Genomic DNA, 19863 nt, shown 5'->3' with positions numbered 1-19863 from the left:
CGCGTAAATGACTCCCTACTTACAGCAGACGGAACATTCCTATTAAATTGAAATTGTTTACGAAGTGAGCACTTCCTGGTTCCTGATTTGCATTAACAGACAGCCGCTAAGAGGCGTGTCCCGCGTGAACTGCCGGAAATCACAAATGACGCGGTACGATGAATGCAATTATGTTTCAAAGGAAAAAATATATATGAAGAAAATTATAATGTAAAGCTGATCTTGAAATAGTGATACTGCATGAAAATACATTGTTATTCTTAAAACAGCTACAAGTAATATTCTGTTTCAGATGTGCCATCTATATCTGTTTTTCCCACAATCTTCCGGGTGATCGAGTCTTCAAGATTGTGGATCGACTGTGGAGCATACACCACACATGGGCATCCAGAAGTAACACGCTATTCTTGGACCTTCAATGGTTCCCAAGTCAGTGCCAGTTCTCTGCTTGGAATAGACGGCATCAGTAGAGGCCAAGCAGGACAGTATACCTGTACTGCCCGCAACACTCTGACACCAAGAGGGGGATCTGAACAGCAAGGAGAAGCAACAGCCAAGGTTAACGTTGACGTACAGTGTGAGTTACTCCGTGATGTACCAGAGCAATAGACACACTTACTTATAAGTCCAGATTTTTTTTCTTTTACCGGTATGAAATCACTTCTGTTAATATATTATTTTGATAATAGACAGAACGTGAAGGAAAGTGAATTTGTATAATGAGCAGAACAACACCCTTATATGTACATGTCATATCAGAACAGCTCGACATTATTCATTCTACACATGTTATGACATTTGTTACTGAACGTGATGATCGTAAATCTATTTATAAACACATATCTATCAACAAAGTTTCAGGACAATGTATAACAAATGCAAGCAAATGTCATCTGAAATACACTGAGAAAATATCATGTGTACATGTGAGATGTGGTGCTAGGATACTTAGACACGAAATAGGCACCAATTGCGGCCCTGTGGTCTTGGGGTCGGCATGTAGAGTACAACTTTCAGTTTTTAGGTATCAGTGCCAAACATTATGTACAGTGCTATTCCTTATCTTGACTTGAATCATATGTGTATTTGTTATGAAATGCCCAATTTCTCGCGAACATCTGGTATCATCACTCTTTGATAGTGATCCATACACACATGCGCAGAGACGGAATCCTATATAAAGCTACAAAGCTAAGATTTCTAATGATTATGAAAGGGTTTCGTTGTTGCTATTTAACCAAACAAATGACTATCGTGACAAACTGAAACAGGTGCAACTGTGAGGGATAACAATTGTTGTCGATCCAACACAACATTTACTTTTTAACTTTAATTCATAACACACACACACACACACACACACACACACACGCACACGCACACACACACACACACACACACACACACACACACACACACACACACACATTACACACATATGCTGTATGTTTTGTCAGACCCACCAACACTTACCGCATTTCCGTCAACGAGGAGAGTCACAGAGATGTCCACATTACGTATAGACTGTCACAGTGCCACTACGCCAGGCAACCCGTCAGTGACAAGCTACACATGGACATATAAAGGTTCTAGCTTCAGTAAGGAGGCTGTGTTGACTGTGTACAATATCAGCAGGAGTCAGAAGGGGGAATATGTATGCACAGCTAGTAACACTCTGACCCCAAGTGGAGACTCTCAACGGCAGGGTGCAGCCGACAGACATATCAATGTTGAAGTCGAGTGTGAGTATACGTGACATCATTTCATTGAAAGGTGGGGAAAATAAACTGACGTGCATGTACGCTGACACTAACATTAGTAATATCTTATGGCAGTAACACAGCTTAGCAAATGTATCTTATTGCCGTAATACCTTATAGCTGTTATGTCGTATTGCCTTTTAATGTTACCATAGTTGTCTATACATATTTGCTATCTTTATTTATTTCTTTCTTAAAAGGTATTGAATTTATTATATAACTGCAAAACTATTACAGGCTAAAATCACAAATACACATACAATAATCAAGTAACAAATTTGTGTTTGTGTAATATACCATGCCTGACGATTATATTTATGCTTGGACACCACAGCTTCATATTTTCTCAGCTTATAACACGCACTACAACTACTCACCAACATCTTAAATCAATGAGTCAGTCATTGTTCTGTACAATTTGATTGAATTATACATGGACGGAATCCATTAAACAAAAGCCCGATCCCCTTTACAGTTCCCCCTTCAATATCCGGACTCCCGTCTACTCACTGGGTGGTGGAAGAATCACAACTGTGGATCAACTGTAGCAAGTACACCTCACCCGGCAACCCGGCAACAACCAACTACACATGGATCTATGGACAGTCAGTGTTCAGTAATGAGGAAGTTCTCCAAGTAGACAGCATCAACAGGACCAAGGCTGGACAGTACACCTGCACTGTCAGCAATGTTGTTGGGTCGGAGTCAGCTTCCGTCAGTGTTGATGTACAATGTGAGTGTTTAACTGACTCAAAGCTCACACCTTCGTGAAACATGCCACCACACAACATGCATTATCATACCTTCATGTCAGAATGATGTAATCTGATTGGTCTACGTTATGTAAATAAAATACTATGTATCCTGCCTTTGAGGGAAATAAATTTCTCAGCGGGGAATAAATTCCGTATACCCCACCACGAGCTGAACGTTGATTTCTGAGAGATCTAGCTGAATCAAAGCTCACACTCTGATGATTTTATTACACACGCCATCATATAATGTCTAATGTGTCATATATTGTGTTATCATATACAATCTCATGTCAACAGATGCACCTTCTCTATCTGGCTTCCCGTCTTCCTACCAAGTAGTTGAAGACAGTGATCTCTGGATCAACTGTAGGAACTATACTTCACCCGGCAAGCCTAGTAGAAGTAACTACACATGGAGCTATGAGGGATCTGTGTTCAATGCCGTGGCTGTTCTTCAAGACCGTGGCATCAACAGAACTGCAGGAGGCCTATACACATGCACAGTTAACAACGAAGTCGGTTCAGATTCAGCCACAGTCAATGTAATTGTACAGTGTGATTTGAGATACCTATCACGATACAATAATCACAGTGTACTTGTAACACAGCAACCCTCAGGTAATGACATAGTCATGCTCATAGGATTCGTTTGTTTGTTTGTTGTTTAACACTACACTCGGCAACGTTCTGGCTTTATGAGGGTGGCCTGTACATAATCGAAGGTGGACCAGACAGTCTGGTGATTGACGTCATGAACATCGACAAGCGAATTGGTGCACAATGACATGCATCAACAAAGTATGACTACAAAATCCCGTTTGTGACCTCTTACGACAAGCATTGGTTGCTGAAGACCAATTCTAACCCAGATCTTTACGGTTGGTATGCAAGCATGGGTTGCTGAAGTCCAATTCTTACCCGGATATTCACAAAGGAATACAATAAAATGACATCAGTAATATTACTTTCTAAACTCCAAGAAGACATACATGAAAATAATCAAATACTCCCTTTGTGTATAAATACCCAGTACAAAGTGGCTGCCAAGTTAATCGAAATAAGATAGTATATATCTAAACAGAAGTGCATGTGTTCATCTGGTAAAAAAAAGTACAATAACGATTCTTCTGAATTTCAAAATGTGAGAATTCCTTGTTAAAGAAGTAACGTACACAAAGAGTTAACATTCTTTGTCATCATTGTAGCCTTTCAGAACAGACAATTCGTTATTTTAACAGATGCTCCTTCTTTGTCTGACTTCCCATCGTCTTACGGAGTGATAGAGACATCCAGAGTGTGGGTAGACTGTAGCAGCTACATCGTCCAAGGACACCCTCCGACAACAAACTACACTTGGACATTGGACAGTTCTGTCATCAGCACCAGTTCTGTGTTGGAAATACACAACACTAGAAGGAATCAAGAAGGGCAGTACACCTGTACAGCTTATAACACTCTCACACCAAGTGAAGGACCTCAACAGTTAGGCTCAGCTACAGGACAGGTTTTACTGGACATACAGTGTGAGACTTGGTGTTTATGTATGGCATATGTATTGTAGAGGTGTTAAATAGAGAATCTGTTAATCATTCATCACCAGTTTACCGAAAAGTAAACATCAATGTTCTCCTGATACAATATGGGACAAAGCACATATATCGACAAATATGTAATATGGATGAGCGTTCAAACTCTCTGAAATAATGAACATAAAGTTGTGATGTCATACCAGTATGATGCATTTGGTCTTTGTTTCCACTGTTTAAAATCTGCCTTATTGTGTTCAGTATGACATCACATGTTCAGTGAAGACAGCGTGTATAAATAGTGTCGATTTCGTAACTTATGTATACATTCTACATGAATGTATTTCAAATTGCGTGGCTCAATTGTAAAACATGTTATTATTTCCAGACCCACCAACTATCTCTGGGTTACCATCAGTGATGAACGTCACGGAGTTCTCTTCATTCAGTGTGGACTGCAGCAATGTAACTACCCCGGGAAACCCAGGAGGCACAAACTACACTTGGACACACAATGGTTACACTGTCAGTGCAGAGCCACAGCTTGTACTAGAGAGCATGAGTAGGAACCAGAGTGGACTGTACACCTGCACAGCCAGCAACATGCTCAGACCAAGTGGAGGCAGGCTACAACTGGGGACAGCAAGCGAACCTGTTAGTGTGGATGTGCAGTGTGAGTTTGGAAGAAGATACTTTTGCAATTAATATTTATTCATTTCGTATTGCCACAATATTCAATAATCCAACTGATATCATTACTCCCTGTGATTGTCCAGTCTGGACCAGACAAACAAGTGATTGGCATCGCCAACAACCTGCAACGATGTCAGGGTACGATGACATAGAATCAACCATGTCACCAAGCCTGACCACCCTGTCTATTCAGTCGCTTCTTGCGACAAGAACATGTAGTTTGCTCGGAACCTATTTTATCAGAAGAATTTCTGAATCTTCTTTTAAAACGTTCAGTGTATCTCCCATCTTTGTTCATTCTTGTACTAAAATGTTTTCATTTTTCCTTTAAGATGGTCCCAGGGATAGTGTTACTATTACACCATCAGGATCACTGAGTATGGTTGAGGGAACTGGTGCTTTAACTGCCACCTGCACTGCCGAGTGTAACCCAAGCTGCACTGTAACATGGAGGAAAGACAACATCCCCTTGGCAGGCCAGATGAGTCTCAGCAATGTGTCCAGAACAGACCAGGGGGACTACACCTGTCAGGCACAAAACGGCATTGGTGACTCTCAGGAAAAAAACATCAGACTCACTGTGTACAGTACGTAACTTTCACAATACAATATGGTAGATAAACATATGCTTTAATCCGAAAACGTGCTAGTGTGTCATTTTCTGGACTGTCTGGGACATCACTGGGCAGTCTGGTCCAGACTAGAATGTTTACAGGCTGCCGTATGAGTACTGCTGGGCGGCGTTAGGCATCAAACACATACATTTTATGCAACTTTGTGAATGGCGGGTGCTGACGTTAGAGCAGGACATGCTTTTCCTCTTCAAAAACACTTGTTTTGTGATCCATTCATATAACTGTCGCCAGTATTCTGCCTTTTACTTCCAATATAATCTGTTTCGGGAGATAATCAGGACTGAGTAATCTCTGGCGTTTTATATTTAAAATATAATAGGGCTTCTTGTGGTAATAATCGTGAAGGTATTCTTGAGTCCACATTTCCTCAGTCTGGTCATTGTTCGGGAATCATGTCATTCCTCTATAAGATTATTCACCCTAGGTAACCATTTATCATTGGCGTTAAGTTAACATGGTAGGTATGAGATAATGCCAAATATATAATAAAGCTGCTCAAATTAATATTGTCGTAAATTTCAGTGAAGCTGCAATAAGTTGTTCTCAAGTATATTGCCCCCGTCCTCTGTATCCAGATACTTCCAGGTGGCTGCTGTGACTGATACATCCGTGTCATCTTTATTTCAGCCCCGCCCTCTGTACCCACAGACTTCCACGTGGCTGCTGTGACTGATACATCTGTGTCATCCTTATTTCAGCCCCGCCCTCTGTTCCCACAGACTTCCAGGTGGTTGTGACTGATACATCTGTGTCATCTTTATTTCAGCTCCACCCTCTGTACCCACAGACTTCCAGGTGGCTGCTGTGACTGATACATCTGTGTCTCTACAGTGGACCTCCAGCTTCGATGGTGGTGCTGACCAGACGTTCACTCTCCTGTACAAATCGGAATTGGAGTCTCATTGGTTGACATGGAACGACAACATAGCCGATCCAGGAATTAGTCATTACGTCAGTGTGCACATCCAAGGACTGACACCTGCCGTGACGTACCACTTCCAGTTGTATGCTACTAATGTCTATGGTGAAGGGGAGATAACAGTGTTAAATACAACAACCACACTATGTAAGTGACACTAAGGACAATGGCTTATCAAGGCTATATTTTATCAAACAAACAATGGTATTGTGTTAAACGTTGTGCATTTATTGCTTCTGGAAAAGTAATGATTTCTTGTGACTGCTAGTTTGCGAACGCTTGGTAACTTCATTATTTGATTCATGTACACATGTTTGTGAATTAGACGAAATCGTACAATGGGATGTGTGTTTTGTTGAGAGTCTTTATTATCATGGAAACGCTTTTATTTATTTTCAGTATCCTTTTTGAATGCTGCAACATTCACTAGCATCCACAGGCAGCTTGTTTTATACCAGGTTTTGTGCGAACATTATCTATCATTTCTAGCCAAAGCATCAGTCATGAGCAAACATGGAATTACAATCGGCCTTGCAGCTGGACTCGGTATCCTGGTTGTGGTTGCCCTCGTCACCGTCTCAGTGGTTCTTTGTCGGAGACAGACCCAGCACACTTTGGGTATGTATTTGAGAATGTTTAGGTCTGATATTTTTGGGGTTACGGATTTTCAGTCTAACAATTGAGGTCGTTAGGTCGATTTATAAAGAAATTAAATTTCAAATATGTTCATGGCCTCAGTTAATCCAAGAAGGGAGGGAGTCATTGTGATAAATTTACCCAAAAAAATAATTTTAAGTAATTTACTTCTACTGATAGTGACTTATTTCTGGTCTGTGGAATGGCAACATGGAAACTGCTTTTCCCCTAATCCTAGCCCCAAAACTACGCCTCACCCTGTACCCCGACCTACCTTCTTCTACCCCCACCCGCCATAAAGATTATCATGTATGACCTTATTTCATCATATATTACTATATATTACTTGTTGTAAATTACTGTAGGTTTACATACTGTTTTATATTTTATTTGCTTGTTGTCGAACGTCCTTTCCTATTGTAATTAAGACAATATTTTATTATTATGTCAAGTTGTAGGTGGAGAGGAACCTACAAACCTACCTATGTAAGTATAACGTAGCAGTTGTCCTTCTGGAAATCTGGGTCAGTGCATGTCATTGTATCCCAATTGCTTAAGTAACCTGTGAAGATCCGGGGTAGAATAGGTCTTCAGCAATCCATTCTTGCCGTAAGAGGCGACTATGCTTGTCGTAAGAGGCGACTAACGGGACCGGGTGGTCAGGCTCGCTGACTTGTTGATGCATGTCATCGTATTCCAATAGCGTAGATCGACGCTAATGATTTCAATCACTGGATTGTCTGGTCCAGACTCGATGTTTTTACAGACCGCCCTCATATAGCTGGAATATTGCTGAGTGCAGTGCAACAAGAAAAAAACAAAACAACTACGTATAAGTATTCAATTTCACTGATGCTTCGCATAGGTTTGTTCGATAACCAGTAAAACCTTTTATTTATTTCCAACATCAAGGAATTCGTTCATGCCTCGGCCCAGTCCATTCGAGCATGGTAAGTACAAGTTTCAATCTTGCCCAGTCGTTCATATACATCAACTTCAGTGTTTCATTGAATCATAGTTCTTACATGTTCAACTATGTTTTTACCTACATAAGTACTTTCAGCAGCGAATTAAATTAAATCAATCTACTGATACGTGTAGGACGCAGGATGAAGGATGGATGTATCTAAATGAGTGTGTCCTGTCTGTAAAATTGCGCCAACTTCTCTATGCCTCAATAACTCCATGATGGCTGACACGGCACTGCGTTTGCGAAGAGAGAACCTTATTACATAGAAGATAGGAGAAAACCCTAGTTTCCAACTCTGAGATATCGAACGTCTATTTCATACAACCAAACGCGTCAGCATAACACATCGAGAATCAAAATATGAAAGCTATTTTCAATAGGCTGAAGAGTCAAAGTCAGGAACCAACGCTGACCTGTCACCTGCATATGATTTTACATATTCTAAAACCATTCTTTTCAACTAAATACTTAAATATTTTCAGTATTGAAACATTGACATCAGAGATCTCTCAGGTGGACATTGTGTATGCAGTATTAAAACTGTGATTCCATACATAAATATAAATGTGCCATGCTCCATGCAACGTTAATACCAGCAAAAACATGGCCGTACATATATTCGTTACCACTGGTATTAAATTACAAAACAAAGTCACGATACCTTTAACGATAGTTAGACAAAGGGTGGAGGAGAATATTTAAAATAGGTTTGTGTCAGTACTTTAACAATGTATCACTGCTGAAGACAGTGTGAACAAAATATACTTCACCCTTCTCAATTCCAAAACGTAAACAGTATTAATGTTTTCTCTACGTGTATGTAAGTGTGGAACATTAATAAATATGTTTCTATACATATATGCCGTGACATATGTTGATTTCTCCAGCGATGCAGGGCGTTTGGACATGGAGCAGTTGTCACATACCTAACCAACTGTGTTCATAAAATAAATGTTCACTCAAACACAAATGATATTGATGGTGTTAATACTTTCGTTAACTTTTCTCCAGATTCTGTTGACGTGAACACCAAGAGCTGCGATGTCACCAAACAGAGCTGTGAGGATTAGTGTCCATTGATGGATTCTTCCTGGTTATTTACAATCAATATCAGCTGAAGACAGATGCCTGCTTTGCCATCTATTCTGAATAACTAGTTTAAATCCCATGTACTTTACTGCTTTGTCTTTGGTGTATTTTCTGTACGTTGTTGATATTTTAAGATTGTGTTAAGGGCTCTCATGCTGGTGATGATGTGTATTGTTTACTGAAAGTATATAACGTGATGGAGGGTGCTTTATGATATATTGTAGTATAAGGGGTAACTTGTGTCATGATACGTGTACGGGCAGTGTATGAAGTATATAACGTGATGGAGGGTGCTGTATAATATATTGTAGTATAAGGGGTAACTTGTGTCATGATACGTGTACGGGCAGTGTATGGAGTATATCAAGTGATGGAAGGTGCTGTATTATATATTGTAGTATCAGGGTAACTTGTGTCATGATACGCGTACGGGCAGTGTATGGAGTATATCAAGTGATGGAAGGTGCTGTATAATATATTGTAGTATAAGGGGTAACTTGTGTCATGATACGCGTACGGACAGTGTATGGAGTATATAACGTGATGGAAGGTGCTTTATGATATATTGTAGTATAAGGGGTAACTTGTGTCATGATACGCGTACGGACAGTGTATGGAGTATATAACGTGATGGAAGGTGCTTTATGATATATTGTAGTATAAGGGGTAACTTGTGTCATGATACGCGTACGGACAGTGTATGGAGTATATAACGTGATGGAAGGTGCTTTATGATATATTGTAGTATAAGGGGTAACTTGTGTCATGATACGCGTACGGGCAGTGTATGGAGTATATAACGTGATGGAGGGTGCTTTATGATATATTGTAGTATAAGGGGTAACTTGTGTCATGATACGCGTACGGACAGTGTATGGAGTATATAACGTGATGGAAGGTGCTTTATGATATATTGTAGTATAAGGGGTAACTTGTGTCATGATACGCGTACGGACAGTGTATGGAGTATATAACGTGATGGAAGGTGCTTTATGATATATTGTAGTATAAGGGGTAACTTGTGTCATGATACGCGTACGGACAGTGTATGGAGTATATAACGTGATGGAAGGTGCTTTATGATATATTGTAGTATAAGGGGTAACTTGTGTCATGATACGCGTACGGACAGTGTATGGAGTATATAACGTGATGGAAGGTGCTTTATGATATATTGTAGTATAAGGGGTAACTTGTGTCATGATACGCGTACGGACAGTGTATGGAGTATATAACGTGATGGAAGGTGCTTTATGATATATTGTAGTATAAGGGGTAACTTGTGTCATGATACGCGTACGGACAGTGTATGGAGTATATCAAGTGATGGAAGGTGCTGTATTATATATTGTAGTATCAGGGTAACTTGTGTCATGATACGCGTACGGGCAGTGTATGGAGTATATCAAGTGATGGAAGGTGCTGTATGATATATTGTAGTATAAGGGGTAACTTGTGTCATGATACGCGTACGGACAGTGTATGGAGTATATAACGTGATGGAAGGTGCTTTATGATATATTGTAGTATAAGGGGTAACTTGTGTCATGATACGCGTACGGACAGTGTATGGAGTATATAACGTGATGGAAGGTGCTTTATGATATATTGTAGTATAAGGGGTAACTTGTGTCATGATACGCGTACGGACAGTGTATGGAGTATATAACGTGATGGAAGGTGCTTTATGATATATTGTAGTATAAGGGGTAACTTGTGTCATGATACGCGTACGGACAGTGTATGGAGTATATAACGTGATGGAAGGTGCTTTATGATATATTGTAGTATAAGGGGTAACTTGTGTCATGATACGCGTACGGACAGTGTATGGAGTATATAACGTGATGGAAGGTGCTTTATGATATATTGTAGTATAAGGGGTAACTTGTGTCATGATACGCGTACGGACAGTGTATGGAGTATATAACGTGATGGAGGGTGCTTTATGATATATTGTAGTATAAGGGGTAACTTGTGTCATGATACGCGTACGGACAGTGTATGGAGTATATAACGTGATGGAAGGTGCTTTATGATATATTGTAGTATAAGGGGTAACTTGTGTCATGATACGCGTACGGACAGTGTATGGAGTATATAACGTGATGGAAGGTGCTTTATGATATATTGTAGTATAAGGGGTAACTTGTGTCATGATACGCGTACGGACAGTGTATGGAGTATATAACGTGATGGAGGGTGCTTTATGATATATTGTAGTATAAGGGGTAACTTGTGTCATGATACGCGTACGGACAGTGTATGGAGTATATAACGTGATGGAAGGTGCTTTATGATATATTGTAGTATAAGGGGTAACTTGTGTCATGATACGCGTACGGACAGTGTATGGAGTATATAACGTGATGGAAGGTGCTTTATGATATATTGTAGTATAAGGGGTAACTTGTGTCATGATACGCGTACGGGCAGTGTATGGAGTATATAACGTGATGGAGGGTGCTTTATGATATATTGTAGTATAAGGGGTAACTTGTGTCATGATACGCGTACGGACAGTGTATGGAGTATATAACGTGATGGAAGGTGCTTTATGATATATTGTAGTATAAGGGGTAACTTGTGTCATGATACGCGTACGGACAGTGTATGGAGTATATAACGTGATGGAAGGTGCTTTATGATATATTGTAGTATAAGGGGTAACTTGTGTCATGATACGCGTACGGGCAGTGTATGGAGTATATAACGTGATGGAGGGTGCTTTATGATATATTGTAGTATAAGGGGTAACTTGTGTCATGATACGTGTACGGGCAGTGTATGGAGTATATCAAGTGATGGAAGGTGCTGTATTATATATTGTAGTATCAGGGTAACTTGTGTCATGATACGCGTACGGGCAGTGTATGGAGTATATCAAGTGATGGAAGGTGCTGTATGATATATTGTAGTATAAGGGGTAACTTGTGTCATGATACGCGTACGGACAGTGTATGGAGTATATAACGTGATGGAAGGTGCTTTATGATATATTGTAGTATAAGGGGTAACTTGTGTCATGATACGCGTACGGACAGTGTATGGAGTATATAACGTGATGGAAGGTGCTTTATGATATATTGTAGTATAAGGGGTAACTTGTGTCATGATACGCGTACGGACAGTGTATGGAGTATATAACGTGATGGAAGGTGCTTTATGATATATTGTAGTATAAGGGGTAACTTGTGTCATGATACGCGTACGGACAGTGTATGGAGTATATAACGTGATGGAAGGTGCTTTATGATATATTGTAGTATAAGGGGTAACTTGTGTCATGATACGCGTACGGACAGTGTATGGAGTATATAACGTGATGGAAGGTGCTTTATGATATATTGTAGTATAAGGGGTAACTTGTGTCATGATACGCGTACGGACAGTGTATGGAGTATATAACGTGATGGAAGGTGCTTTATGATATATTGTAGTATAAGGGGTAACTTGTGTCATGATACGCGTACGGACAGTGTATGGAGTATATAACGTGATGGAGGGTGCTTTATGATATATTGTAGTATAAGGGGTAACTTGTGTCATGATACGCGTACGGACAGTGTATGGAGTATATAACGTGATGGAAGGTGCTTTATGATATATTGTAGTATAAGGGGTAACTTGTGTCATGATACGCGTACGGACAGTGTATGGAGTATATAACGTGATGGAAGGTGCTTTATGATATATTGTAGTATAAGGGGTAACTTGTGTCATGATACGCGTACGGACAGTGTATGGAGTATATAACGTGATGGAGGGTGCTTTATGATATATTGTAGTATAAGGGGTAACTTGTGTCATGATACGCGTACGGACAGTGTATGGAGTATATAACGTGATGGAAGGTGCTTTATGATATATTGTAGTATAAGGGGTAACTTGTGTCATGATACGCGTACGGACAGTGTATGGAGTATATAACGTGATGGAAGGTGCTTTATGATATATTGTAGTATAAGGGGTAACTTGTGTCATGATACGCGTACGGGCAGTGTATGGAGTATATAACGTGATGGAGGGTGCTTTATGATATATTGTAGTATAAGGGGTAACTTGTGTCATGATACGCGTACGGACAGTGTATGGAGTATATAACGTGATGGAAGGTGCTTTATGATATATTGTAGTATAAGGGGTAACTTGTGTCATGATACGCGTACGGACAGTGTATGGAGTATATAACGTGATGGAAGGTGCTTTATGATATATTGTAGTATAAGGGGTAACTTGTGTCATGATACGCGTACGGACAGTGTATGGAGTATATAACGTGATGGAAGGTGCTTTATGATATATTGTAGTATAAGGGGTAACTTGTGTCATGATACGCGTACGGACAGTGTATGGAGTATATAACGTGATGGAAGGTGCTTTATGATATATTGTAGTATAAGGGGTAACTTGTGTCATGATACGCGTACGGGCAGTGTATGGAGTATATAACGTGATGGAGGGTGCTTTATGATATATTGTAGTATAAGGGGTAACTTGTGTCATGATACGCGTACGGACAGTGTATGGAGTATATAACGTGATGGAAGGTGCTTTATGATATATTGTAGTATAAGGGGTAACTTGTGTCATGATACGCGTACGGACAGTGTATGGAGTATATAACGTGATGGAAGGTGCTTTATGATATATTGTAGTATAAGGGGTAACTTGTGTCATGATACGCGTACGGACAGTGTATGGAGTATATAACGTGATGGAGGGTGCTTTATGATATATTGTAGTATAAGGGGTAACTTGTGTCATGATACGCGTACGGACAGTGTATGGAGTATATCAAGTGATGGAAGGTGCTGTATTATATATTGTAGTATAAGGGGTAACTTGTGTCATGATACGCGTACGGGCAGTGTATGGAGTATATCAAGTGATGGCAGGTTCTGTATAATAAATTGTAGTATAAGGGGTAACTTGTGTCATAATACGCGTACGGGCAGTGTATGGAGTATATCAAGTGATGGCAGGTTCTGTATAATATATTGTAGTATAAGGGGTAACTTGTGTCATGATACGCGTACGGACAGTGTATGGAGTATATCAAGTGATGGCAGGTTCTGTATAACATATTGTAGTATAAGGGGTAACTTGTGTCATGATACGCGTATGGGCAGTGTATGGAGTATATCAAGTGATGGCAGGTTCTGTATAATATATTGTAGTAAAAGGGGTAACTTGTGTCATGATACGCGTACGGGCAGTGCATGGAGTATATCAAGTGATGGAAGGTTCTGTATAATATATTGTAGTATAAGGGGTAACTTGTGTCATGATACGCGTAGGGGCAGTGTATGGAATTAATTCTAAATGGATGAAATACGAATATGTCAGACGAAGGGCGATAGAATAAATGGGAGGACAGTCAGACCGTTAGGACAGTTGGATTCAGTAATGGAATATAGACGTGTGTTGATTTCTAGCTATTAAATGGTCTATATAATAACGTTTTAGATGTCGGTTATATCAACTTAACACACGTGCATGGTGATCGAGTATAATAACTTTTCATAGGTTTCACATGTGCATTTCAGTGGTTCTTGTACCTGAGTGGTCCGCTAGAAATGCTATGCTCTTTTTGGTTCTGCAAAGACTTAACTAACAGTGCATTCTTTTAAAAACATCTCATTATTCGTATTATCTCACCCCTAATACATTCAGGAGTTTGTCCTTAAAACGGAAATTACATGAAATGGAAGTGTCACGCTACATATGAAGGACACAATTTCAAGTGGTCCTATTTGTCAAATCCCAATTTGTCCAGCTCTGTTATTCGATTATCTCAATGAGCAACACAATGTCATTTTGTCTCTCCAATCCAAAACACTTCTTCAGAATGATTTTCTAATGATTCAAATGCTGACATCAATATCTGTGTACATCAATGAACATGAAACTCAAAGATGAACGTTTTCTTGCGGAGTGCAACTGATCCACAAAAATGAACAAATTCCACCAAATACAGTTATCATTTTTATCTGTACATGTTTCTCATTTCGTCGCATAAATCGGACAGTTGAGTATACGACCTTACCTCTGAAGGGCATTGAGTCGAGAATCATACTTTCTCACAGACGTCATAAGGACAAACAGTTACGGTCCGAGTGTGTTCATTTCGTCAAACCAACGGAAGTGATAAAGTCCAAACCAAAGGCATTAAAACTGCAGAGTAACAACAGGACCTCGTGGATTTGGTGACCATGTTGAATACAAACCATACTTTGGTGGAAAAATAAGTCAGGTCATGTACGGCAACTGCCTCTTTCTGTTCGTTAGATTTGTAATAACTTGTAATGAATAAATTCCCTTGTGCTCATTATAATTCCTGCATTCTTATGAGCTAAAGTCATCACGTGTTATTGCGTCCTTTTCCAAATGCATGTAAACAAATAAGCCACGCCTGCTGAAGTGGACTGCTTTCACCAGTACGGAATGTCGGGGAATCCCAATTACGGTCGAGACAATTCCCTTCTCCTCACCTGTGTCATCATACACAGGACTTTTTAGCGAAATCCATGTGTATTCAGTGTGCAAACTACCCTTCCATGCCGAAGGCAAAGAAGGAATGAAACAGCAAACGTGCTACACTCTTCCTATTGGCTGCAAGGTTTGTGGGAGTACTTAATTTTGTGCATAAATTAAACAATCACCTGATTCATGTCAAGCCCCAGTATATATTTCTCTCTGCGAATTTAATTTTGAGGAGTGAGTGTGTATTTGTATCTGTTCAATGAGGTATGATTCGAAAAAGCGATGTGCAAACTTGTGTTAAACTCCGCTTTGCGGATGAAGTCTTGTCAGCTAGTTCTCTCCAAAATAATGTTTCTTAATGACATGGACATCTAAACGTAATGACGCAATATTGGCGTTATTCTATCACGACTTGTATGTATGATAATGAATCCAAACGGTCGGCTTTCTTGATCTTGATTGTACTATTTTGGAAGAGGGAGATCTGAGTGCTCGCCAAGGACTGCTGATTTGACTTTCATAAGCCTATGTTAAAGTATGGGAGTTACGATCATCTTTGAGATGAGATTGCTTTTTGGAACGGCTTCCAGATCAATAATAAGATTACAATTTACCACTGACGTACAACCATTTGCGATACACAATATTGTTTGTATCAATTTGTTACCGAATGGATTGTGGGTTGGAGTATGTCCCAAGCACCTAATGATTGTAGAAACATGTCTACGGGGACAGAGAGTGTGTACTTTTTGTAATTCACAATTCAATGAAGGTGAATTTAATTATTTCTTTACATGCTCAGCCTATAAAAAAAAATGTAAAATACTTAAAAGACTACCACTGTACATGGCCTAACCTTATAAAACAAACACCGCCAAAACAACAAATTCTCAACCATAATGAACTTATCTAATTTCTAAACACACCTCAATAAGAAACACAAATAATACATTTTCATATTGCTACAAGTTGTGGAATATTCTATTTGTAATCAATAACCACCGATGGCCGTCCTCAACGGGTGTGTTGGAAAGACCCGATAATTGTGAATAGCGTTGGGGCATAAAGGGAGACCTGGTTGATTGTGTGCCACTATGCCCAGACGTCACGAATCTCTTGGCAAGCAGTGTATCACCATCCGCTCCAGGTTATTTACAGACAACCGCGATATGCTTGAATATATGCAAAAGCAGCATAGTGTCACTCACTCACTCACATATAGTCGTATTCAATGTAAATAGAATGGTTGCGACCCATCTATAGCTAGTGACTTTATTTCAAAGGTTTACAGTTTGTCGTACGTGATAGCTACTGTACTTTCAAACTTCAGAATTTGCTGAAATTGAAAACCAAAATAAATTCGATTTAGCTGAATTTATAAGACTGAACATTTTCAAAAAAACATGAACACAATTACTTCACGCGTATCAGTGTATTGTTGGAGTCTGTGACACTGGTGACGGCGGTCGTGATCAGTGCATTTCCTCTGAAGCGAAGCTCCAACGGATTCAGAAGTAGCAGGTTATGAAGAAAGTATTACACTAGCATGTGTGTCATACTCATTTGAGGAAAGTCATTTAAGAATTCATGTATTACCGTCGCTCACGCTCGGGAAGTACACGATTTTGTTTTTATTTAGAACGACTACTTCAACAGTGTCACTACTCCAATCTACTATCTACACGCAGTATCAGACAGGGATAACCTTGAGAGAGCCTGCTTCAGAATAATGTCGAACTATGATGACGTGAAAGTGTTGATACTGTGACCATGGTAAATGCTGCTACTTCCTTCCTCGATCTGGAATGAAAACACGATTCTTCAAGTGCAGACTCTAGCAGAAATACAGGGTCAAAGGCATCTCCTGACCTCATTTCCGATATTTGAGAACACTTGCCATTTCCCCGTCTCATTCAGCAACACCCACTTGGATCATGTATGAATAGGAATGATTGTGTCCCAGTCTAAATGTACGATAGGGATGTTTATTCTCAAGTGTTTAAATGAGCGGATATGAGTAGCATGTATGTGAGTCAATGTAATTTGGACATTGTTCTGGACCTCAAAACCTAAATACTTACACACATCTTCAGTTTACAAGATGCCTTAAATTAATGACTGCCTTATAATATTCGTTATAAAAAATATTAAGTGTATCTAAATCTACTGCAAAATTGAATTTACCATTTAATAAACATTAATAATAAGTCGCAGTGATTTTTTTCAAAGCCTCACCAAGTTTGATGTTTGGAAGGTGCACTCTATGTATCACCATAGTTCTTGTAACTGAAAGGCAACAGGGAAGATAATATTCTACCAGAAACACTGAGCAGTTATCTTACCGATCACCAAATAACAAACGTTGCAAGTGTTAAACATTTCACAAACGTTTAGCTTTTTAATGACAATTATGGGATCATATTTAAACGTGTTTAAACATTAGTCTCAATCACTACATTAACTATGCATATTTCTAAAACAGAACTCACAACTGCGTATCTGTACACGCTCTCCCTTGAACTCTTTTTCCTCTGCAATAAAACATGTGTTTATGGATTACAATTGTGTGATGTGACCATTACATCTTGGCTGTCTCACTTTAAGGGGTGCACAGGCAGCTACAGTCACAAACAGCGTTACGCGTTTTTACTGTCAACATGATATGAGAGCATTCAAAGTCAATTATTGTGATTTGAATCCTCTGATTGATCAAACAGAAGCAATTTGTTTCAGAATTTATGGTAAAACACTTTGTCAATCAGATTATCTGTTTTTACTTCAGCTTTAAAGGTCAAAACTGAGCCAGAAAAAAATTGTTTCCCATTGCACTTTATAAACTATGAAGGTACTATTAATACCTTTGTTCATGACTGGCCAATATTCAGAATCTTTGTCTTCTCTGACGTCTTTGTGTTTGAGTATCGGCCGACAGACGTGGCCATCGTACAGGATCCCTTGACAGTGTGATAACTTCACACACGATCGACCACATTGTAGCCGTGGGTCCATTATAGAGATGGGCATGTCTCTAGCACCCCTGTGTGTAAGTCTCAACGTGATCACGTGACCTCCGTGTGTGAGATCACAAAGGGATAACAGACCAATCACGTGCAGCCAGCTCGCGAGCCTCATAGTGTTGTCTGGAAGGCCAAGTAATTAAATGATTCAAAATGTGCCAATACATACGTGTGTTTGTTGTTTAACGCAACACAGGGTCATGTTACAGTTATATGAAGGCGGCATGTAAATAATCGCGTCTGAATCAAACAAGCCAGTGATTGACATCATGAATATCGACCCACGTATTTCCGATACGATGATATGCAATCACCCAGGTCACCAGGCCTGACTACCCGACCCATTTAGTCGCCTCTTACAACAGGCATAGGCTGCTCTTGGTATAAGTTCTTACGATAAGTTTGTATCGATGTTAGCAGTTGATATTCCAGATATCGATGAAACATATCGGTTAATCCATCACGGTATTTTGATTTGTCGTTACATCCCTCAGGTACTTTCCAGCACCGAATTCAAAACATAAGAAATATAAGAAAGCTACACGATAGATCACAAAGAATAATGAAGAACGATAAAACACTGTTATATCATGACGTCATTTCTGGAGTTTCGAACAAACGCCAGGAACGTGATGACGTCGTAAATTGAACGACGCTATTTTTGAAAGGCTAGTTGAGATAAACGCAATGGCCGAACGATCGCACCCAAACGTGGGCGAGCTTCGACATTCTGTACTGGGAGAAAAGGTACAGATAATGGCTGTCAATTGTTTTTTGTGTTGAGAATATCCAGGAAACACCAACTTAACCCAACATGAAAAGGACTTGTATTTTGGATCGGATTGTATTTTGGGAGTCATCATTATTTAAATACGGGTAAACATTCTTAAAGCATGTAAATGTTATAAACATCCTTGTTTATATTGAACGATAAACATATACCTCTCGTTTGTTTCTTAATCAAACACCACAACCGTTGTTATGGCGTGTCTACAACCATCAGGACTTCACATTAATACAACAGTTGCATCATATTATCAATAACATTTACATCCTTGCTAAAAACATACTGAGATCGTGTTTTTATCATGTACATTAGCATCGTATTCAGAAAACTATCCCCAAACTTATGGTTATTTTTATCAATTCACAACCTGTACCTACAACTCACCTGCTGATCAATTGTCTTCTGCAAACATATGAAAAAAATCTACAAATGTGTTCCTAAGCTTGACCACCATGGATATGTAAAATATTTATGTTCCTCAGTGATATCCTGAATGTGATGGGAGTAAACAAGATATCCATTTCACGCCACGCTAAATAGACAAAGACAACAAACGACCGATGTACTGTATTTCTTGTCGAGTGTATCAC

General features: G+C 39.5%; 2 protein-coding genes across 3 annotated transcripts in view; both read left to right on the top strand.

Annotated features, from left to right (window-relative positions):
- Positions 1-19863, top strand: part of LOC124150171 (hemicentin-1-like) — a 262470-nt gene that overhangs the window by 132941 nt on the left and 109666 nt on the right. The window lies entirely within an intron of this gene.
- LOC125375935 (hemicentin-1-like) lies at positions 1469-15187 on the top strand. The gene is made up of 11 exons (XM_048386993.1): positions 1469-1742; positions 2236-2493; positions 2813-3070; positions 3754-4038; positions 4430-4714; positions 5067-5321; positions 6136-6435; positions 6778-6906; positions 7377-7410; positions 7837-7874; positions 8906-15187. Exons 1-11 carry the CDS (start codon positions 1505-1507, stop codon positions 8962-8964), a joined length of 2139 nt encoding a protein of 712 aa, XP_048242950.1. The 5' UTR covers positions 1469-1504; the 3' UTR covers positions 8965-15187.

The sequence above is a fragment of the Haliotis rufescens genome, unplaced genomic scaffold (assembly GCF_023055435.1).
Source record: "Haliotis rufescens isolate VD_foot unplaced genomic scaffold, xgHalRufe1.0.p SCAF_63, whole genome shotgun sequence".
NCBI classification, from domain to species: domain Eukaryota; kingdom Metazoa; phylum Mollusca; class Gastropoda; order Lepetellida; family Haliotidae; genus Haliotis; species Haliotis rufescens.
This window is presented reverse-complemented; position numbering and strand designations above follow the sequence as displayed.